General features: G+C 42.3%; 1 protein-coding gene across 1 annotated transcript; it reads right to left on the bottom strand.

Moving 5' to 3' along the window:
• Window positions 1-595: 595 nt before the first annotated feature.
• On the bottom strand, window positions 596-20,332 carry LOC140492261 (E3 ubiquitin-protein ligase NEURL3-like). Its single transcript, XM_072591197.1, has 4 exons — window positions 20,236-20,332; window positions 7,562-8,107; window positions 5,516-5,638; window positions 596-2,169 (listed from the first exon to the last, which is right to left on the bottom strand). Exons 1-4 carry the CDS (start codon window positions 20,279-20,281, stop codon window positions 1,931-1,933), a joined length of 954 nt encoding a protein of 317 aa, XP_072447298.1. The 5' UTR covers window positions 20,282-20,332; the 3' UTR covers window positions 596-1,930.
• Between the last annotated feature and the right edge of the window lie 3,986 nt (window positions 20,333-24,318).

The raw sequence follows: 24,318 nt of genomic DNA, 5'->3' as shown, positions 1-24,318 counted from the left end.
TACTAGAATCTTTCCAAACTGCATTCTTAAGCTACTGGTTGGACAAATGACACAACTAGAAGAATGACATTTTTGTATTTTTTACAATTTCTTCCAATACTGATCATTTGTTTTGAGTGTGGGGTCTCAGATCAGATCTTATCCAATTGGCTGTTGTGCCTAGACAACTTTGGCAGATGTAAACCCAATGGTCTTCCCACCAAATGTTCCTATGTCGGTATTTTCCAGTAGGTATAACTAAATCACAGCAAGGCCTGGGGTCCTTGACAGACTTGTTAAATCTCTGTAGCCCAGAGCATCGAGTTTGCTAATGGCCTGACTTGAGTTCATTATTCAAAGTTACAACCTTCTGATGACTATGGTTCCATCTGTCTTGAGCCATTGGACAAGCAGGAAGTTTGGCTTCAGTTTCGACAGTGAAAATGAGTCACAAACAGCCATGAAAGCTCATCACTCCATATGGTCTTTCTCTCAACTTGGTGAAGATATATTGGATGATAGGGTGGACGCTGTCTAACAATATTATTTCTAACAACACACAGTAAGTGCTTCCTTGCAATCTAGAAACTAATATTTAATAAAAACAAGACCATCATTTTATAAAAAATATAAATCATTTATGTACATTATAAAACCATGAGTTCAATCATTACAAAGAATGTACAAGTTGAAACATCCTAACACAGGAACTTGCACTTATAAACAACACTTATAAACACAGGAAAATTGGGCAAAGCATTTCATAGGATCATTGTTGGGACATTGAGATACTTAAGGAGCTAACAGAACAGAGGAAAGAAAGATTGGCCAAGGGGATTGAGTTAAGGAGCGCCTTAAAAGGGACAGGTTTAAGGAGGGGACTTAGAAAAGTTAGAGCCTAGGTAACAAGCAACATTCATTAATTGTGCAGCAATTAAAAATCAGGAAAATGAGAAATGTTGGAGGGAGCTCAGAGGTCCCAGAAGCTGACACAGCTGGAAATGATAACATCTATATAAGCACAAGACCTTCATTCTGATTGTTAGGCTCTGATCAAACATTAACATTTAATTTCACTGAATCAATGGCAAGAGCACAATATAAATCTGCAGCACAGAATCAACATGTTAAAGTGAGTGTCAGAGTGATGTCTGCCTATCATTTCAGGTTTACCTCTCACAGGATGACAGTGTGAATCCCAGAAATCTACCCCATACACCTTGACATTTCCGAGGAAAAGAAATAAGAAAATAGTTTAGCAAATCCAAAAAAGGTTGAGGTGGTTGTTTTTTATGTTAAACTTATCCCACGTCAGCTGCTTAATCATTGGATAGAGGCTGACATGCCGTTTCTGAAGTATTGGGGATCTATGGACAATGAATAGGTAATATCCAAAAGCTTAGATAATATTGACCCAAGAGGTTTGTAGATTGTTATTGTGTGTCCCCTTCAATTATGCTTCACCTCTCCCAGTTGACTCACTAAAAAACCCCTCCAATTCCCTTTGTTTGGAACCTCATTCCCATTTTTAGCTGTTTGCCCGAGTTCTCTTATGCCTTCAACAACTGGGGCTACTTCCTCTTTCTGGTTCAATCCTTACTTCCCTAACTGAAGTCACATTGTGGAACTTTTTCTGCTGCTACCCATCCTAACTTTCTTTCATTAGTGCCTTTAATAGCATCTTGTTCTCCTACACAAACTGCACGTCCATTTCTTTATATCCTTGTCAACCCCATGTCAGCCTTCTCTTGCCTGTCCGGCATTTCAATATTCTCCCTGCATTTCCCATTGGATTAACTACCTCGTGGTCACACATGTATTACCTTCCACTGGACCATGTCAAGTGCTGCAGAACATATGATTCATAAGACAGTGAGCCAAGCTGCTGACACTGAAAGAAATGTCACTCTAAGACTTAGACCAAGTCAGTTCATGTGTAAATCTGGAGGTATTAACTGCGGTAAGTTTTGATGATCTCTTTGATGGGTTGTCTGCAGATTGGGCATTTAGAATTCTTGCTGAGGAGCTTCTGGCCACAGCTGTAGCACACGCACATGTGTCCACATCTGTATAACACTGAGTCAACCCGGCAAGAACAGCAAACAATACATTCTTCATCCACAGATGCAGGACCCTGGGGTGGAGTAGTTGATGATACTTTAGGAACAGAAGAACTGGAACCAGAAGTGTCTGAAAATAAAAGGTTTAGATGGTTAGTATATTAGCTAAAGATGTTTTTCTTTGACAGAGACAAATCTACACTAAATTATCAAGGATTGGTTAATATTCTTATTTGACCTGTATTGCTGGATTAGTAAACACATGAAATATTCCAAATTTTCAATTATTTACTGTTGCTGCAAGAGAAATGCTTTAAAGACATTAGAAAATAACTTATAAATATTAGAAGTTTTATTTTAAAACATTCAGAATACAAGTCATTTTGGGAAAGGATAGGTTAATTTCTTTGTAGTACACTGGAATTTCACGAGGTGGTAACTGAATCCTTAAAAGAGTATAAAGGGAGTAGGAGTATACTTAAGGGGGAAATCAGGAGGGCAAAACGGGGACATGAGATAGCTTTGGCAAATAGGATTGAGGAGAATCCAGAGATTACAAATATATTAAGGACAAAAGGGTAACTAGGGAGAGAATAGGGCCCCTCAAAGATCAGCAAGGCGGCCTTTGTGTGGAGCCGCAGAAAATGGGGGAGATACTAAATAAATATTTTGCATCAGTGTTTACTGTGGAAAAGGATATGGAAGATATAGACTGTACGGAAATAGATGGTGACACCTTGCAAAATGTCCAGATTACAGAGGAGGAAGTGCTGGATGTCTTGAAACGGTTAAAGGTGGATAAATCCCCAGGACCTGATCAGGTGTACCCGAGAACTCTGTGGGAAGCTAGAAAAGTGATTGCTGGACCTCTTGCTGAGATATTTGTATCATCGATAGTCACAGGTGAGATGCCGGAAGACTGGAGGTTGGCAAATGTGGTGCCACTGTTTAAGAAGGGTGGTAAAGACAAGCCAGGGAACTATAGACCAGTGAGCCTGACCTCGGTAGTGGGCAGGTTGTTGGAGGTAATCCTGAGGGACAGGATGTACATGTATTTGGAAAGGCAAGGACTGATTAGGGATAGTCAACATGACTTTGTGCATGGGAAATCATGTCTCACAAACTTGATTGTGTTTTTTGAAGAAGTAACAAAGAAGATTGATGATGGCAGAGCAGTAAATGTGATCTATATAGACTTCAATAAGGCGTTCGACAAGGATCCCCATGGGAGATTGATTAGCAAGGTTAGATCTCATGGAATACAGGGAGAACTAGCCATTTGGATACAGAACTGGCTCAAAGGTAGAAGACAGAGGGTGGTGGTGGAGGGTTGTTTTTCAGACTGGAGGCCTGTGAGCAGTGGAGTGCCAAAAGGATCGGTGCTGGGCCCTCTACATTTTGTCATTTACATAAATGATTTGGATGTGAGTGTAAGAGGTACAGTCGGTAAGTTTGCAGATGACACCAAAATTGGAGGTGTAGTGGACAGCGAAGAGGGTTACCTCAGATTACAACAGGATCTGGACCAGATGGGCCAATGGGCTGAGAACTGGCAGATGGAGTTTAATTCAGATAAATGCGAGGTGCTGCATTTTGGGAAAGCAAATCTTCGCAGGACTTATACACTGAATGGTAAGGTCCTAGGGCGTGTTGCTGAACAAAGAGACCTTGGAGTGCAGCTTCATAGCTCCTTGAAAGTGGAGTCACCGGTAGATAGGATAGTGAAGAAGGTGTTTGGTATGCTTTCCTTTATTGGTTAGAGTATTGAGTACAGGAGTTGGGAGGTCATGTTGCGGCTATAACATTGGTTAGGCCACTGTTGGAATATTGTGTGCAATTCTAGTCTCCTTCCTATTGGAAGGATGTTGTGAAACTTGAAAGGGTTCAGAAAAGATTTACAAGGATGTTGCCAGGGTGGAGGATTTGAGTTACGGGGAGAGGCTGAACAGGCTGGGGCTGTTTTCCCTGGAGCGTCAGAGGCTGAGGGGTGACCTTATAGAGGTTTACAAAATTATGAGGGGCATGGATAGGATAAATAGACAAAGTCTTTTCCCTGGGGTCGGAGGGTCCAGAACTAGAGGGCATAGGTTTAGGGTGAGAGGGGAAAGACATAAAAGAGACCTAAGGGGCAACTTTTTCACGCAGAGGGTGGTACATGTATGGAATGAGCTGCCAGAGGATGTGGTGGAGGCTGGTACAATTGCAACATTTAAAGAGGCATTTGGATGGGTTTGGAGGGATATGGGCTGGGTGCTGGTAGGTGGGACTAGATTGGGTTGGGATATCTGAGCAGCATAGACAGGTTGGACTGAAGGGTCTGTTTCCGTGCTGTACATCTCTATGATTCTATAATTAAGCTTTTGAGTTTCAGAAGGCTTTGAGGGAAAGTGGAGGCTCCTGAATTATGCAGCTGAACTGATTTGATAACAGAAAGCAGATGGTCCTTAGGCAGGATCACCTTTTGGCAGTAGTCCCCTCGCATTTTATCATAGAACCCCTAAAATGTGGAATCAAACCATTCGACCCTCCAAAGAGCATGCCACGCAGGCATTCCCCCCCTACTCTGGGCCTGTAAACCTGCATTGCCCACTGTCAATCCACCTAACCTGCTCATTGCTGGCTTGTGGGAGGAAACCCATGTAAACACAGGGACAACGCCTGTGTGGGGTTAGCACAGTCACCTGAGGCAGGAACCAAACCCGGGTTCCTTGCACTGTGAGGCAGTAGTGCCATTGAGCCAGCATGCTGCCTAATCTTATGATACGGTGAATTATGTGTTAGTCCACTCAACAGAATTTGCAACAGGTTCTTTTCCTGATTGGCTTAAAGGGTGTAGTATAGATCAGATACTATCTTTCAGAGTGAGGATCTTCGTTTCAGATCAACTAAAAATAAAGGGTTAAAGCTATTTATTCTCCATGCTGGCTACAGATTACAGCACTGAAAACAGCTACCAATTCAGCCTGCAACTTTGCTCTTTATAACTTGGTTCTGTAATATAATTGTAGCATCAGTTAAGTTATGGACTTGATTTTGCAATTCACACTTACAGGTTTGATAATGTTGCAGAGTTGGTGTTGCCGAGATCATGTTACAGAGAAAGTGTTCAGAACAATTATCAATAATGGATGGTAAGAACCACAAGGGTTCAACTGGCAACGCTGAGCAGCATGGTCTCCACCCAGTGCTCTCACTGAGATCAATCAAGGGAGTTCATTTCACAAAGATACCAGCCTCTTCCCAGACACCAGCACGTAAAAGCTGTGCCAGATTCAGACAGTTATTAACTTTTAAAAAAAAATCTGGGTAGAAGATTTCTTAAATCATTTAATTTTGGATCACCTGGTTGAGAAAAGACCAAAAGGCTGAGCTGAGTTCAAATCACTTTCCCTCCTCAATGCTTCTCAACCTTTCTGAAATTTAATTGTTCTTAGGAACTAATAATAGGGCGCCTGGGTGTTGCTAATTGCTCTCACCTTTGGGTGGTGGTGTACAAGAAGTTGACGTACAAGAACTGGATGTTTGGGGTTTGTTCACTCTAACAGGGAGGGACGGCTGCGGTGCTGATTTGTTCTGGGAGACGCAAGTCATGGAGGGATCTAAAGAGGTAAAAACACAAGTATTTAGTTTAGCAGATTGAGCATAGCAATACAGACTAGGAAATGAAGCACTGTTAATCTGAAACAATCACATTCTGTAATTCGTAGTTTCATCTAATTCATTAGTAACAATCTGTCCATGCCTAGGTTCATTAACTATGTGTACAATGTCCTATTATACACATGAAGTACATCTTCAAGTGTACAACCAGTGGTGACCTGGAGATCCTGATTTACCAGCTTTAAGAGATGAATGCACTGGATGTGACACCGAGGGCAAAATTAAAGGAACTGGATGTGTCACGTGATCTATCTAACCAACTATTTAAGCTGTAAACTGAGGGAGGCAACTGTCAGCTTGTAGGAGCTTCCCCGAGAGAACCCAGGCTCTGAGATTTGAACGAGTGTAGTGTCATTATCACTCGTCCTAGATTGGATTATATTAACTCAATCTATGAAATAATAACCCTCTAAAGGCATAACAGATGTGAAACAACTTTGCTTGCTGCTGTCCACAAAGACCTAATGATCCCGATGGGAGAGACTTCCCCTTTCCCAACAGCAGGATAAATCTGTGACAAATCCAGGAGTGATATCAGTGACCAGGACAAGGAGTCAATCACATTGAATTAATCTCACAGACAGAAAGCTAAAGTTAAAAGCATCTCAACCTATTAGTTGAAGTTTACGGATGGTTGAATAAATGGTTATGACTGGATTAAGACTGGAGCAGAAACGTAAATTAAATTTGACCAACATTAATATAATAATGTTTGGGATTCTTTTCACAATGGGGAAATTTGACATTCCACAAATCAAAGGACAGCTTAAATCAGGAAACTTGAAGCTATCAATAATTATAAACTTGTACACTGGCAAAAACATAATTACACCCATTCCAAAAGGTGCAGCTTTTTAAAGAATGTTTTTGCAGTAAAGCGAGCAGTTTCAAAGTGAGAGTTTTTGTCAATTCATTGCTTCGCAACTTCTCTCTGGGTGACCTTGAGAGTATATCCTCTGGAGCATTGTATAATCACCGACAGCAACTTTGAGATTTCTGTGTAACACTTTCCAGTTGTGGAATCTCAAATATTGCTGTCAGTTCCAACGGTGAAATCCCAAGCAAATACTGACAGCTTCATTATCATTACCACCACCTCATCCAGGCAATTGCCACTCAAGTGCTTCAGGCATTGAGTGTTATCAATCCTCATGTTGATATTATAGTGAGCTGCAGCCTTTAGTTATTGAAACATGTGACTTAAATTTGGATGAGTCCAAATTAAAACTACCACATTTAATAATTGAATAAATGTGGTTGGGAGGGTAGACGTGGGTGTCTCTCTATGCTGCCACTTTGGGTGGAACTTAGTGCAAATGGAATCCTCTCCGCTTTAGTGTTTAACTTTTAACATCGCTTTGAACTGACGGATTTTCAATTTTGCCAATTTCACCCACGCTCTCAATGCTTCTGATTCTCATTGGGCTGCAATCCTGGGGCTCCCAAGAAGCTCATTCAAGTCAAGTGAACACAGCTGCGGGAATCATAGATCCAGAGCTGTGGGGGCTATTCACCTGCATCAGGCTTCACAACAGAAACTAAATCTGCCCTGACACATCTACACGCGTGCGGGGCACATATCACTGACTCACCAGAATCCCAGCTAATTTTCTCTTCCTCATTTGGAGCACTAAGGTCAACGGCAGTGCTTCAAGCTGCACTGTCTGGAATGAGCTAACGTGTCACAGAGCAGTGACCATACTTGGCCTCTCTGTCCTCTGTGACTCAATAGCATATCCCATGGTGTGTTTACCCACAGGGCTATCAGTACAGGAATGGCCTAATCTAAGCCAGACTGCACAGGAAATGACAGAGTATGATGTAATGAAATGTTCTATCACATCTTTCAAAAGTATCCTCACCTAGAAGCTGGACTTCTTGTGTTGTTCCATATACATCGATGATGACCCACAGTGGCCAAGACACCAGCAATCCTTTCATGAGGAGATATTCCCTTCCTTCGTTTACAGAGTACAGGAAGTGTCCTTGGCTGTTCACCCAGAATGAGATGACACTTCCCTCCTGAATGCACTGCTGGGGTAATGCACTGACCCAGAAGCCATGCGCTTCCTCCAGATCTGGGCACACAAACTTGGGAAGGGCATCGGGGTGCATCAGGGAGGGGTCGAAAATTGTGCAGCCTAGTCGCATTCCTCCTTGCCACGACTCCTCTGTCTTCGTGATCTTCAACCTCACTTTCTCCTGGATGAGAACTGGACGGTTGGTAAAGGTGATCCCATTACAGAAGCCTGACTTCCTCCCTGCACAGTGATGGGACGAGTCCATCTTTATTTGTGACCCTTTGGTGTACGGATGGAAGAAAAGGGGACTGAGTGAGGGAGCTTGGGTTTGAAGATGATTTGGCTTTTTTCCATTCGCTGACCGTGGCTTATTTCTTTGTTCATATTCTGCAAATACATGACATAGAAAGGGGCTTAGTGTTACACTGGTGTGCACAGGACAGGGTTACAAAGAGTTTGGTACAAACAGCTGAGCATTATTCTGTTTTACTACCCACCGTATGTTTAAGAAATCATCCAATACCAGATAATTACTTACACTTTGCATCATCCATGTACATTTAACACAGCTCTAACTGAGAGGCAGAGTGAACTATCTACGAGAACAATTACCAGGGAGTAGGTTCCATAGCCACAGACCTGACAATATTGCTTCCTTGTTCGTACTAAATATTTGCATTTGAAGCATTTTGTAGAAACTGTTATGTTTCCACATTCCATTTCTGTTGAACCACTAACATTGCGACTCAAAGACAAACAATGGAGGGGGGACAGGGCTGGAAGAAGTGAATCAAACATTTTCACAGTGGTGGGCCATTCAACCCATCAAGCCTGTTCCATCACTCAGTTAGAAAATGGCTGATTGAGTGGAAATGCCAATCGACTCCAATTCACACTTCATTCCACACTTCAATATTCCTTATAAAATCTACCAGGTTTTAGTCTCACATAAAAAAAATCAAATTGTTCAGAGGAAGAGAAAGTCATTGTGTAAAGATGCTTTTCCTGAACTTTGCGACAGGTGGCCCAGCTCCAATGTATTTTGACCCTGTCCAATCTATTTATAGTCTTCAGTACCTTGGGGACTTAATCCCAGAGTCTCCATGGTCAAAGGCCTAGTTGATATAACATACCCTCATCATTTCTTCAGTTTTCAGAGGATGTGGATATCACTGGCAAGGCCAACATTTCTTGGCTCTCCCTAATGTTCTTGACCAGAGCGGAATGTTTGGCTATTTAAGAATCACCCACATTGACGTGGGCCTGGAGTCACATACAAATCAGACGAGCTAAGGATAAGGAGAGCAGGCTTGCTTCCACATGAGGGTCTTAGAACAATCAGTAACAGCTTCATGGCCTGGACGCCACTACTTTTCACTAGTATGTATAAGAGAAACTTTATTTTTTAAAGTTCAGAAACTGTAGCCAGCTATTCTCATCAAGTGGCAAAGGTATTGATGGCAGAAATCACTTAATCCTTACAGTGCAGATAGAGGCCATTCAGCCCAACCTGTCTCTCAAATCTTCCAGACCCACTCTATCACAACAACCCTGCATTTCCCATGGCCATCCCACCCTAACCTGCACATCTTTGGATTGTGGGAGGAAACCGGAGCACCCAGAGGAAACCCACACAGACACAGGGAGAATGTGCAAACTCCACACAGACAGTTGCCCGAGGCTGGAATTGAACCCAGGTCTCTGCTGCTGTGAGGCAGCAGTGCTAACCACTGAGCCACTATATAGGCATGAACAATATTGTTACTGATTAGGTTTATGACAGTGAAATTGATCAGCTGCAAAGATCTTTCACATTCAAATCTTTCAAATGTTAATGCTGTATTTTGTTCAGCTACCTGAGGGAGTAAAGGCTGGTGGAATACTTGGCGATGCAGAGAATTACTTAAGCTTTCTGGACCCATGTGAATTCACCAACAATAATATCTTTGTGGAACTTGTTTGAGAACCAGGTGGAGGATTGTGTCTTATCGCTTGTGTTTGTATTGTATCTGCTTGCACGTTGAATAACCAGGTTATTTAAAGAATGAATGCGCTATTGGTCAGTCAGATATTCATACATTGCAGCATGAGTCACCGTTTTTTGGGAAGATCAGGCAACTAGTTATAAATGGCCTGTCCTCACAGTGGTACTGACATGGTAAGGACTTGTTCAGATTTTTGTTGTTGGCTCAGAACCCAGGAAGGAAAAACATCATCCCTTACTATTTGCAACAGATTGTTCAAATAACAATTGGAAGAATTCGACCAAAACAAGTTAGTCAAAGTCAGTATTAATGGCTCATCAAATCATTCGGGACAGGAGAAGGCCACTTGGCCCATCATGCCTACACTGGATCTTTAATGCAACTATCGAATTAGTCAATTACCCTTCCTCCCTCTGCATATGCTGCACATCTTCCCAGGTTAGGGGATTATTGCAAATACTAACAGATTTTGTCAACCTCAGAAAACATTATGGAGTGTGTTTAGATTCTACAGGTAGACAGATGGGTATCAGCTTTAGCTCAGGAAGCCCCACAGAGTGAGGTCCAATTGTAATCCAGTCAAAATGTATCTAGTCCAGAGATTCTTTAGCTATGGCACATTTCCTTCATTGCATATCCACCCCCAATATTTTGAGGTTTTGCCCTTCTAAAACCACTCATTATTCCATGGATACAGAAGGCAAATTTGAAAGAGTTACACACTCTTAGCTCGGCAGCTGGAGATCACTGAGGGCTGTCACAAAGCACATCTGTTTTCTAAAAGTTCTTCCTTTCCTCAAAAGATACTGAGTCCTCGGAATTTTTTTCAGAGGGATCAGAAACCACTCAGGTTCCGAATTGACTGGTTTGGTACAAGGATGAAAGGCCTTTATGATTACACATAGCAAATGAGACTTTAGGCCAAAGCTTATGTTTTAGATGTAACATGTATAATGAAAGGGAGAAACTGAAGTCTTGATTGAGTCAGTGCAGCAGTGGGCTGTGTGGAAACAGGCTGCTACACTCTCTCTCCTTCTGCCCTTCTAACTTCAACCTGTAGGACTCTGCTTCATTTTTCCTGTGTTTAAGGGGTTTGTTTATTTGGACTGTTTTGTATATTTGGAACAGCATATGTAAGTCTTGTTTAGGATAGTCTGAGTTCTGTGGGTGTTCTTCATTCTGTTCTCTGTGTTTCATTCTGTAATTTTGAATACATTTTTGTTTGTTTTAAAACCTGGAAGTCAACCTCGCTAACTTACTCCGGGTAACTTTCACTGTACACTTAAACCGAAACAAATTACAAAGTTATGGTCTGGGCTGCCTGCTTAAGAATGTTTTGAGTGGTCTGGCCTAGTTCATAACAGGGCTCACTGGTTCTTTCTTTGCTCACACTAGGACAATAACCTCTCTCAACAGCTGTCCCAGAGGTGGTGCCAAAACTGGGCTCCACAATATGACACTGGGATACAACAGGGAGAAATCCGTATTCATTCTACACCATGACCATCCTCTACTGTGCTGTGCTGTCATTAACTACCAGCAATGGCAAAATATTTCAGACAAAGCCTGATCATGCACAGTCCTGTTGGACAAGTAGAATATTGCAGATCTTCCTGTCAGCCATCAATCCTACTGGCCATGTCTATCCCATTAAGGAACCCCTCATACTGTGTCATACCAAGCCCTACACTCTAAGGACATCCCAGATTCAACCACTCAATTGCAAAGATTCAACTCCATTTGGTCAGGATGATAAACTATTTCATATAGTTGATCATCAAGTTAGTTTAAAAGGAGCATTTGGGTTGTTTATTCTGGGTGAATGTTGTGCTGGAGGCTTTAAGGACCGTCTTTTCAAGGGTACTGATGGATGGGCAACAAATGCTGGCCTAGCTAGGGACACCCATGTCCTGAGAATGAATTTTTAAAAAACATGCTCCCAATCTGGCCAGCTGTCAAACAGCCTCTCTCTAGGCAACAGCAGAGTTGAGGAGATGAATCATAAATTCCTGAAGATTCCTGGTCAATCCTGAATGCTTGGTAATCAGGCACAGCATGCCATCATATTTGGGATTAAATGGTGAACTGGGATTATGATGAAATACTCCTCAGACTTGTTTTCCTGATGTAAGGTGTACATTCCTTGGGCTCTTTTAATAGTTACTGTGTGGCTTTTGCTTTGTATGCTCCTGACGGAATGTGTCACTGTAACTGTTGGGACTTGTCCTGAATTTGTTTTTCAGCCAGAGATTGGATCAGGAATTTTCTGTTTAATTCAGTACAAATCACACCCCAGGCTACCAGGGTCATACAGCACGGAAACAGACCCTTCAGCCCAACTCGTCCATGCCGACCAGATTTCCCAAACTAAACTAGTCCCATTTGCCTGCATTTAGCCCGTGTCCCTCTAAACCTTTCCTCTTGATGTATCGGTCCAAATGCTTTAAATGCTGTAACTTCACCTGCATCTACAACTTCCTCTGGCAGTTTACTCCACATACAAACCACCTTCTCTGTGGAAAAAAAAAGTTGCCCCTCAGGTCTCTTTTAAATCTTCCCCCTGTCACCTTAAACATGTGTCCTCTAGTTTTGGACTCCCCTCCCCCAGGGAAAAGACCTTGGCTATTCACCTTATCCACAGCCCTCATGATTTTATAAACGTCTATAAGGTCCCCGCTCAGCATCCTACTGTCCCAGGAAACTCCAAATCAACTCAAGTCCCTTGGCTGGATGGACACTGGTTTCAAAACTGAAATAAAATTGCACGAGGCAGAATGATTGTTCAGGTTATCCAAAGCTTCTGCCACCCAGCCCTGAAGTTATAAATCAGGGTTGGGATCAGTATGTAGGAGGACAGAATGTTCTGAAGGTATACCTTCTGACGTTATTTTATAACCACATTAAATCCTCTGGTAGTTACAGCTATTAATAGAAACACAATTGGAAAATATCAAACTGTCTCTGACTGTTCACACACCCAGCAGGAAACTGGATCAGCCTGTTTTTGCTCTTTCATTTAGTGAGTGAGGCAAATCGAAACTCCAGTTGGTGCACCTCATTCTTGATGTGCTCAGAGGGTTGCTAGGAACACTCTCAAAAACACCAACTCCAACACAGGTTGCTACATGCTCACCAATATCAAGTCCACCTCAAATAACCATGCTCTTTTACAGAACAAACATGAAAATAACTCCTAATTCATCGTGTCAACAGGCCAGGATACCAAAACGTTGTTCAGAAGTCTCAGGATTTACCGTCTATCCACTGCCCCCTCATTTTAGGTCAAAACAAATCCAAGCTTCATAATATAAAAACAATCTGGTGCCTTGGAAACCATTGCCTGGAGCACAACCTCATATTGCTCTCAAGGACAGTACTCCTGTTCTAGTGCAGGTCCAGATCATCACATTATCCCAGTCACATTTTTACACAAGTTAAATATAACACCACGTCCAAAAAAAACTTTTTAATACCAAAACAGCTTCTGATTCTGCTGTCTTTACTTACACATGGGAAATGTTTCAGCCATGAAATGTACAGGTCCTTCTTTTTGTTGGTTTTGGTGTACTCTTTTGCTGCCATATTGGCGTCTAGGCTGGAGGTGCCAGGTCTCACCCGACACCGACCATGTGTACCTGACTAGCCAGATTCACAAACAGGAATTGACTCGGGGTCCCACAATTGATTCTGCGTGATGACGTTATGACATCAGGAAGGTCAACCACGTACTCATGATGTATTGTGAATGGGGAGAAGTGAAAATGGGTAGGCAGCATCTGACAGCTGTCCAGTTAAAGTGAAATACTGTGTTCACATAAGACTTCGTCAGCAAGATTTCTTACAGCTTAGATGCCGTAAATTGTGTTCAAAGACTCTTTCTGCCATTCCTTGGTGAGAGAGAAAAGAAATAGTGGGTCATGTGGCAACAAGATTTCTGAAAGCACAGGTAGCTAATGTGAGCACCTCACTGAGTAAGTTGCACTGACTCTCCCACACTGTAAATGCCATTGGTTAGTTTTGAAACAGGACTTTGCAGACAGACACTTTGTTACATTAAATTTCCACCTGCTCAACAGTTACATTCCAATGCAGTGGCAACAGTCACATCTTTAACTTTTCTGTGTGTTCCTGTGTGACTGCAACTATCAAAATCCATGCCAGGGAAATTCCATAGAGTAAATATATCATTCAGATAAAAGCATGAAATGAAGGAAATCATTAACTAATCTGAAAACAAAATTGAAACTCAGTGTCCCCTCTCACCTGACTCTCCCATTGATGCTGGGAATACTCATTGTAGTGACACTATTAGTAATAATATTTTCAAACTAGACTGAGCACTGATTCTCCTGTCTTTGCCTGGCTCAAAGCAACACAAACATCTTTGAACAAAATATCCTTTAGACATACCCATTCCACAGGAGCTATAATATGTCGAAAATGTACACAAATAAATATTTCTCTGTTCTCTCAGTTTCACCTGGTGATGTTAGAGTTGATTATACAATTGATACTGTATTTAGAATCTCTGATATGCCTAAAGTGTAGGATATTGTGAAAATTTTACAAAAAAAGTGATCCTCCTGGCTCTTCAGTGAGAATGTTATGTCTGCCCTCTCGGGAGCTCACTTAGAAGGTTGTGATTCAAGCCTCATTCGAAAGGTTTGGCCATGAAAACTAGTAAAATCTCCATTGCAATATTGTAGAGCTCCCATGTTGGATACACCGTCTTTCAGGTAGACCAATTCCTGACAGAGTCATAGAGTCATAGGGATGTACAGCATGGAAACAGACCCTTCAGTCCAACCCGTCCATGCCGACCAGATATCCCAACCCAATCTAGTCCCACCTGCCAGCACCCAGCCCATATCCCTCCAAACCCTTCCTATTCATATAACCATCCAAGTGGCTCTTAAATGTTGCAATTGTACCAGCTCATTCCATACACATACCACCCTCTGCGTGAAAAAGTTGCCCCTTAGGTCTCTTTTATATCTTTCCTCTCTCACCCTAAACCTATGCCCCCAGAGAAAAGACTTTGTCTATTTATCCTATCCATGCCCCTTATAATTTTGTAAACATCTATAAGGTCACCCCTCAGCCTCCAACGCTCCAGGGAAAACAGCCCCAGCCTATCAGCCTCTCCCTATAGCTCAAATCCTCCAACCCTAGCAACATCCTTGTAAATCTTTTCTGAACCCTTTCAAGTTTCACAACATCTTTCTGATAGGAAGGAGACCAGAATTGCACACAATATACCAATGTCCTGTACAGCTGCAACATGACCTCCCAACTCCTGTACTCAATACTCTGACCAATAAAGGAAAGCATACCAATCGCCTTCTTCACTATCCTATCTACCTGCGACTCCACTTTCAAGGAGCTATGAACCTGCACTCCAAGGTCTCTTTGTTCAGCAACACTTGCTCGGACCTTACCATTAAGCGTATAAGTCCTGCTAAGATTTGCTTTCCCAAAATGCAGCACCTCGCATTTTTCTGAATTAAACTCCATCTGCCAGTTCTCAGCCCATTAGCCCATCTGGTCCAGATCCTGTTGTAGTCTGAGGTAACCCTCTTCGCTGTCCACTACACCTCCAATTTTGGGGTCATCTGCAAACTTACTAACTGTACCTCTTATGCTCGCATCCAAATCATTTATGTAAATGACAAAAAGTAGAGGACCCAGCACCGATCCTTGTGGCACTCCACTGCTCACAGGCCTCCAGTCTGAAAAACAACCCTCCACCACCACCCTCTGTCTTCTACCTTTGAGCTAATTCTGTATACAAATGGCTAGTTCTCCCTGTATTCCGTGAGATCTAACCTTGCTAACCAGTCTCCCATGGGGAACCTTGTCGAATGCTTTACTGAAGTCCATATAGATCACATCTACTGCTCTGCCCTCATCAATCTTCTTTGTTACTTCTTCAAAAATCTCAATCAAGTTTGTGAGACATGATTTCCCACGCACAAAGCCATGTTGACTATCCCTAATCAGTCCATGCCTTTCCAAATACATGAACATCCTGTCCCTCAGGATTCCCTCCAACAACTTGCCCACTGGTCTATAGTTCCCTGGCTTGTCTTTACCGCCCTTCTTAAATAGTGGCACCACGTTTGCCAACCTCCAGTCTTCCAGCACCTCACCTGAGACTATCGATGATACAAATGTCTCAGCAAGAGGCCCAGCAATCATTTCTCTAGCTTCCCACAGAATTCTCGGATGAAGGGCTTTTGTCCAAAACATTGATTGTCCTGCTTCTCGGATGCTGCCTGACCTGCTGTGCTTTTCCAGCACCACACTCTCGATTCTAATCTCTAGCATCTGCAGTCCTCACTTTCGCCCAATAAACTTAGGCCTTGACTTCTGTCTCAGTGGATGTAAAGAATCCTGCACACTGTTGAAAAACAGCTGGGAAGGCTCCTGATGTTCAGACCAACACTTAACACACAAGCAACAGCTACAACTTGGTCATCGGTATAACTTCTGCATGTGGGTCCTTGCTGTGTACAAATATGCTCCTTTGTTTCCTAACCACAACAGTGATTGCATTTTGAAACTACTTCACGGACTGTGACATGCTCTGGCATGTTTTTCCTAAATATTTATTATCAAATGTCTTGAATTAAAAAAAACCCACTCTGCATAGAACAAGCCCATGACTGACTGATACTGGATATTTCTGAGTTAATGCATTCAGAGAGATTTAGTGACACTCCTCTGGAGCTGGTGGGATTTAAACCCAGATCTTCTGGCACAGAGGTAGGGACACTACCACCATGCCACAACAGCCCTCAGACAGACAGTGGAAACACATCAATAGCAGAAAAGAAATCACTAAACATTGCCCGTGTGGCTTTTTGAGGTTGACACTGAACATCCCATGATTCATTCCATTTAATATTTTTAAAATAATGTTACATTTAGCATAGTACTGTAAGCCTATATTTTATGACAGCATATGTAACATTTTCAGGAACATATCTGAAAGCAGTGAAAAGACTACCAGTTTATACTCTCCTGATAAACATTCATGAAAACTAAACCTGATGAAGAAGCAGTGCTTCGAAACCGAGGGCCTCCAAATAAACCTCTGGGACTGGAAACTGCTGTCCACTTTGTCCACCCCTCCAAACTCAGCATTAACTACAGTACAGTGGGTGAAATGTTCTTTAAACTATCATGGGATGAAAGGGTTTTCTGCTCACTGACTGGAAGGGTCATCTGTGGATTGAGTTATGCCCTCTCAGTCTTTTTATTCTATCACAAACTCACCCCCACTTCAAGACAATTTCACTCAGAGGTCACTGGATGGTTGGCATGGGAAATGGGATAAATAATCATCCTGATGCAGCCCAGAGTTCGAGTCTCAGATAGGAGTGAAGCTACATTGTGGGAATATGACAGAGGGACCCCTGTCTAACCTTGGTATATCCTTCCTAAGACACGATTAATTCCCTAGCAATAACATGTGCCCTATGATGAGCACAAAACCCACACAAAATAAAAGAAAAATTTTAAAAAAAATTCAGAAAATATTTAAGCTCTTTATGCCTTGGTATTATTTGAAAAAAAGAGTGTTTTACTTGTCTTACTGGTAGCAGAAAGTAAGGGGAGTGGGGTGTCAGTGTAGCTGGCCCTATACTGTAGAAATAAACAAGAGATAAATACAGGTGCAGTACTGACTGGCTGTTAATGTTTAATGCTGGCAGGTGGCAAGTGGTCACTGAAGCAGCTCAAGTTTCAGTTTGTTGCTACTCAACGAGACACAGCTACCATGGCTGCAGTTATCAAGGCTTTTCAATTTCCTGGAAATAAAGTATTTACTGATAGGCAATAATAAAAGTGCACAAGAGATAGTGATTTACAATGTCCCTGTGTTTTAAAACTTGCTATCAAACAACAGGATATGCAATAGATAAATAAACGGTAACAATCTATCATTGCAGACCGAGATAGCATTTGCCAAACTTGCACAAATAGGTGTTTAGTGAATTTTAAAACCAATCTATATGTTAACACTTTAAGGCTCCAACGTTCTAGGCACTTGAGCAGAGGTTCACCAAGTCCAGAACCCCCACACATCAAATATCTACATTTGCATCTCTAATTATCTATTTGTTTCTCTTATATATGACGTGCTTCATTCCAATCACAACAGTTATACAGACTTCAGTACAGAAGATTGGTTGGTGTGTGAAACAGACTGTCAATTCTTTCTTGTCTATTCTGTGTTTCCGCCAAAGTCAATCATTAAGTGTATCCATTTTTATGCAATTCAACCTCACTGTTGAACAGGTTAAAATGAACAATTTCAACAACTGACCTTAAGAAAATAAATGAGTTCATAATCTTTAATACCATTGGTTTATCCATTGGGCAACCCAATCTTTACTTCTGTCTCCATATCTGTATCTTCATCACTATCTTCCAACTCCCTCCTTTAGGGTTTAGTGAGTTTGACCATCAGAGCCATTTTTAAAAGAAAATAATCTTACTATGTATTCTGGTTTTTAAAGAGGATGACTTACTATGGGCCAGTATTATGAGAAATATTAGCAACAGGAACTTTCTGAGAATAACAGATTCTAAATAAAATGTATTTGTTTCATTTGAGTTTTCTATTGTTGCAAAAACTGAGGGATATCAGATTGTGGAGGTTTCACCTCTGCCTCAGCTTAACCAATATGATCTCATTCAGTTGTGGTAAAATGAGCTCTGGCAGTTAGGGATTTCCAAAACGTATTAGAAATATCTTATAATAACACCTGCTTGTTGAAAGAATGATTTGGAGGTGCCGGTGTTGGACTGGAGTGTAAAAAGTTAAAAATCATACAACACCAGATGAAAGCTAGTGCTTCCAAATAAACCTGCTGGACTATAAGCTCGTGTTGTGTGATTTTTCACTTGTTTAAAGAAAGCCTATTAAATATTGTAGATGAAATAGGAACTCCATTGGGAAAGGGAATGCCACTGTCAGGAGTTCATGTTAAAGATGTTTCTCTCAACCTGTGGTTTGTTGCAGGTTGCAAAGGATCTTGTTGCAAAAGAACAATGTCACCACTCCAAAAAATTGAGTGTATAATTGTTGAAGCTTTTGTTAATAAACCAAAATATGATCTTTAAAATGGCCCAAATTATGACTTTGGGTTTTAAACATACAATCTCACTTCAAAGAGGAAAATTTCCATTTGGTTCTTTGTGGACAGAGATGGCCATCATTGCTTTCTCGAATATGAGGTGTTCATGGAGAATCCTAATGTCGATTTATGTATTTCTGTGTATTCCTTCTGTATTTGGTTTGTTCTGTTTTAACAGCAAGCACTGATAACATCGGAGCCAACAAGTTTGTATGAATTACCAAAGAAACATTCACACAATGTAGCATTGTTGTGAAGTGGTTTCTGTTTGCACTAAGACTGTGGCAACCAAGCAAATGGAGCCTGAATAATGCACGAGGACATTGCTCTGAGTCTCAAACAAAGTTAAACCAGACACATGGGAGAGGGTCATCGTAATCCCTGTCAAAGACTGTTCAGACTCTGCATGTTTCTTCAAACTAAAACTGGGTTTGAAATGTGAATATTGTGGGGTCGGAAATATTTGGACTGTATTGCATTGGTCAGACTGTAGACCCATGGTTAGGATTTTGCTTTTACTGATAATACTCTACACCATCTTGCTACTGGACTCAGCAATTCCTCCAAATGCGTTTGCTAGTATTTGCACAACATTAAGATGTCAAGCCGGTCTGATCTGCATCTGTCTAAGGCATGGACAATGACCCGAGGATCACCACTGATCTGAAGGGACAGCTAATGATGCTGTGGCTACCACAGCAGGTCAGGAGCTAGGTTGACACTAGGTATTATCTAGTGTCTCAGGTCTTGACTCCTCTAAGCCTTTGGAATATTCTCCATTGGCCGAGGTGGTTACAGCTGCAACAATACTCAATAACGTCAGCACTTTCCCAGAACAAAGCAGTTTTCATGATCATTTCCTCAAACATTAAGAGAATGACAGGGGTTAATGAAAGGCCATTGACGAGCATCAGCTGAAAGTCTGGAGGGATTCCCTGTTTGGGATGTCGCTGTAAGATCATTCCACCAGCCCACTCCTGCTTGAACCTGAGTATTGGCTTGTTTGGGAATTCTGCAGAATCCAGAGGAGCGGCAAAACCGATCAAATCTCGGGATTAGTATGGATAAACTAAAAAAAAACACCGATTTAAAAAGCTTTGCGCAATTACATATCCAACGTTACATTTGTTTAATTCCTTATGATTAACCTATTGAAGTCCTTTCTTAAAAAAAGAGTCTGGCAATTGAGCTGAAAATGGAGTCATTTGCAAACGACAAGCCAAAAATGTGATTTCACATCGAAATGAAACATCCCCTTTCAATGTCAGTAGAAATGACAAGCAAATCCCAGCAAGGAACAAAAGATTTTTCTCTTTTCTCCATTCGCCACATTTAGTGCACATTCTCTTGCCATTGAAAGGAGAGATCAACTGGCGGTGTTTCTTACCTCTGGGATTGTGTTTGATGCAGCTGATCCCCATGCTGAGCGGCATTGAGATGCTTCCCTTTGGCCAGTCTCTCCCTCACTCCCCACCTGAGCTGCTGCCTCAAAGCTGAATTATAACGCGGCGCTCCCTGACGCGCTGCACAAGGAGGAGGAGCTGTTATAGTGAAACCGCTCCAGCCCAAAACCATTCACCGGGTAATTCCCCCAACATTCGTCAATCTGAGATGGAGCAACATGAGGTGGCACCCGTCCCAGTTCTGCAGCAGGTCCCTGTAGAGGGGTAGCTGGGTTAAACATGGGGCATTAGCTCCGGGAGATCTGCACTGGGCCGTGCATCATTTGCTTTCAGGGAACAACACAATGAACGAAGAGATCATTCGGCCCATTGAGTCTGCACCGACCCTCTGAAGAGCATCCCACCTTATCTCTGGAACCCTACATTTCCCATGGCCAATCCACCCTAACCTGCATATCCCTGGACTGTGGGAGGAAACCGGAGCACCCCGAGGAAATCCACACTGACACAGGGAGAATGTGGGAACCCCTGTAGTGGACAGTGAAGTAGGTTATCTCAGAGTACAACAGGACTGATGAAGAGTCATCTGAATTGAAAATGTTAGCTTGCTGTCTCTCCATTGATGCTGTCTGACCCACTGTAATCACCAGCATTTGTTTTCAGTTCCGATTCCAGTCTCTGCAGTAATTTGCTCCGACAACTGGACCTTGATCAGATTGACCAATGGGCAGGGAGATGCAGTGTAATTTAGCTAAACGCGAGGTGCTGTATTTTGGAAGCTAGGTCAGGATTCATACACTCAATGGTAAGGCTCTGGGGAGTGTTGCTGATCAAAGAGCCCTTGGAGTGTAGGTTCATACTTCCTTGAAAATGGAGTCACAGGTAGATAGAGTAGTGAAGGTGGCATTTGGTATGCTTGCCTTCATTAGTCAGTCCATTGAGTATGGGGGTTGGCAAGTCATGTTTCAGCTGTTACAGTACATTGGTTAGGCCACTTTTGGAATACCACATTGAATTCTGGTCTCTCTGTAATAGGAAAGATGTTGTTAAACTTGAAAGGGTTCAGAAAAGACTTACAAGGATGTTGCCAGGGTTGGACAGTTTGAACTAGAGGGAGAGGCTGAACAGGCTGGGGCTGTTTTTCCTGGAACATCAGAGGCTGATGGGTGACTTTATAGAGGTTTATAAAATCATGAGGGGCATGGATAAGGCAAGTGTTGAAAAATGTGGTGCTGGAAAAGCACAGCAGGCCAAGCAGCATCCGAGGAGCAGGAGAATCGACGTTTTGGGCATAAGCCCTTCTTCAGGAGCAAGTCCAAAACTAGAACATAGAACTTAGAAAAGTACAGCACAGAACAGGCCCTTTGGCCCACAATGATGTGCTGAGGTTTAAATGTAAAATATAATAACAACCTACGTACCCCTCAACTCACTGCTCTCCATGTGTCTGTCCAGCAGTCACTTAAATGTCCCCAATAACTCTGCTTCCACCACCACCGCTGACACTGCATTCCATGCATTCACAACTCTCTGCGTAAAGAACCTACCTCTGATGTCCCCTCTATACCTTCCTCCTAATATCTTAAAATAATGACCCCTCATACCAGTCAATCCTGCCCTGGGGAAAAGTCTCTATCTATTCCTCTCATTACCTTGTATATCTCGGTCAGGTCACCTCTCTTCCTCCTCTCCAGAGAGAAATGTCCAAGCTTTTTCAACCTTTCTTCATAAGGCCATAGGTTTAGGATAAGAGGGGAAAGATATAAAAGGGACCTAAGAAGCAACTTTTACACATTGAGGATGGTATATGTATGGAATGAGCTGCCTGAGGAAGTGGTGGAGGTTGGTACAATTATATTACAACAGTCCTGATGAAGGGTTATGTCTGAAATGTTGACTCTCTTGCTCCTCAGATGCCGCCTGACCTGCTGTGTCTTTTCTAGCGCCACACTTTATTGACTCTGACTCTCCAGCATCTGCAGTATTCACTATCTAATACAACATTAAAAAGGGATCTTGGTGGGTATATGAATAGGAAGGGTTTAGAGGGATGTGGGCCAAATGCTAGCAAATGGGGCTAGTCAGTTTAGGTGTCTGTTAGGCATGGATGAGTTGGACTCAAGGATCCATATCCATGCTGTACAACTCTATGATTCTCCAAAGGCAATAATAACTTCTAATTTGCACCAGAAAGACTGAAGTCATTGTCAATGGCCCTGTTTACGCACTCTGTTCCCTCTCTGCTGATTCAGATAGCCTGCAGCTTTCAAGAATTCAGCTTCTCACTCCAAAGCTCTCCACTGAAACTAAGTCTACTTGGGACCCTGTCTTAGTTCATGCGTGAGGGAAACATTCAATGATAACTTAGTTATCTGCTGGCTAGACAATTCCAATACTCTCTCAGCCAGTCTCCTCATCTTCACATTCCATACACTGCTACATTGAGACTAGCCTGTGCTGTCATCTTCTCCCACCATTCATTAACTCACATTGCCTTCTGATAAGGCCATCACACAAATTGAAAACTCTTATCCTTAGATTCAGAAACCTCATTGGCTTTGCCGTTCCCTGTCTCCTTAATCTCCAACAAGCATCAGAGATCCCTGCATTTATCCAATTTTGACTTTTTAAGCACTCCACCCTCTCTCTGTCCTGCCATTAAAGGGTCTACCTTGGCCCAAAAGTTTAGAATTCTTTCCATCTTTCCTATTCTCCGGCTTATCATCTATCTTCCTTTACATCTCTTCAAAAATACCTTTGTATCATGTTCTCCTCCTTGACTGATATCTTTTTCTTGATTGCCCTCCTTGAGGTGTTTGCTATATAAATGCAAGTTGTTGACATTACTCCTACAGGAGCAACATCATGATGTTAGTTTGTACATTAATTACTTGAATACCTGTGATTTGAATAAATACTAGAAATGTGAGCAGGCCATTCAGCCCTTCAAACCTGGCTCTGCCATTCAATAGGATCATGGTCGACCATCTCTCTCAACGCCATCTTGCTGTTTTCTCTCCTTACCCTCAATGCCTTCAAAATTCAAGAAATTTATCTATCTCTTTCTTGAATATATTGTGACCTGGCCTTTACAGCCTTCTGTGGTTAAAAAAACCTCCATAGGTTCACTTCCTTCTGAATGAAGAAATCTTTCCTAATTTCAGTCCTGAATGGTCTACCCCGTACATCCCCTGGCTCTGACTCAGGGAAAACATCCTCCTTGCATCTGCCAAGCCCTGTTGGAATTTCTGGCAAAATACTGCAGATGCTGGAAATCTGAAACAAAGAAAGAGAATGCTGGAGAAATTCAGCAGGTCTGGCAGCATCTGCGGAGAGAGAGACAGAGTTAAAGTTTTGAGTCTGGTAATGACACTGTGCTGGAGGCAGTGGCTCAGCAGTTAGCGCTGCAGCCTCTCAGCACTAGGGACCTGAGTTCGATTCCAGCCTCAGGTGACTATCTCTGTGGAGTTTGCACATTCTCTCTGTGTCTCCAGGTGCTCCGGTTTCCTCTCACAATCCAAAAGATGCCCAGGTCAGGTGAATTGGCCACGCTAAATTGCCCACAGTGTAGGTTATTAGTCAGGGGTAAATGTAGGGGTATGGGTCTGGGTGGGTCACTCATCGAAGGGCCAGTGTGGATTTGTTGGGCCGAAGGGCCTGTTTCCACTCTGCAGGGATTCTGATTCTAATCCTAATTCTTCTTCAGAACCCCCATCCATGTGCTTTAACATTGCTCACTAATGTCTCATGAGGGAACTTATCAGGAACCTCTGAAAATCCAAACACATCCAGCAGTTCTTCCTGGTTGAGCATGATTTGCCTTTCACAAACCCATGCTGGCTTTATCCAATCCTGTTAATGCTTTCCAAATGTTCCGTTGTGATGTGTTTTTAATAGACTCTAGAATTTTCCCCACAATGGTTGGTTAGGTTAACTGAGCTGTACATCAGTTTCTTCTCTCCCTCCCTTTTTAAATAGTAGGGTTACATTTGCCACCATCCAATCTGTAGGAAGTACTCCAGAGATTTTGGAAATAGAATTTTCCAAGATGACCACTAATGCACCCA

Source organism: Chiloscyllium punctatum, chromosome 20 (genome assembly GCF_047496795.1).
Source record: "Chiloscyllium punctatum isolate Juve2018m chromosome 20, sChiPun1.3, whole genome shotgun sequence".
Taxonomy (NCBI): domain Eukaryota; kingdom Metazoa; phylum Chordata; class Chondrichthyes; order Orectolobiformes; family Hemiscylliidae; genus Chiloscyllium; species Chiloscyllium punctatum.
This window is presented reverse-complemented; position numbering and strand designations above follow the sequence as displayed.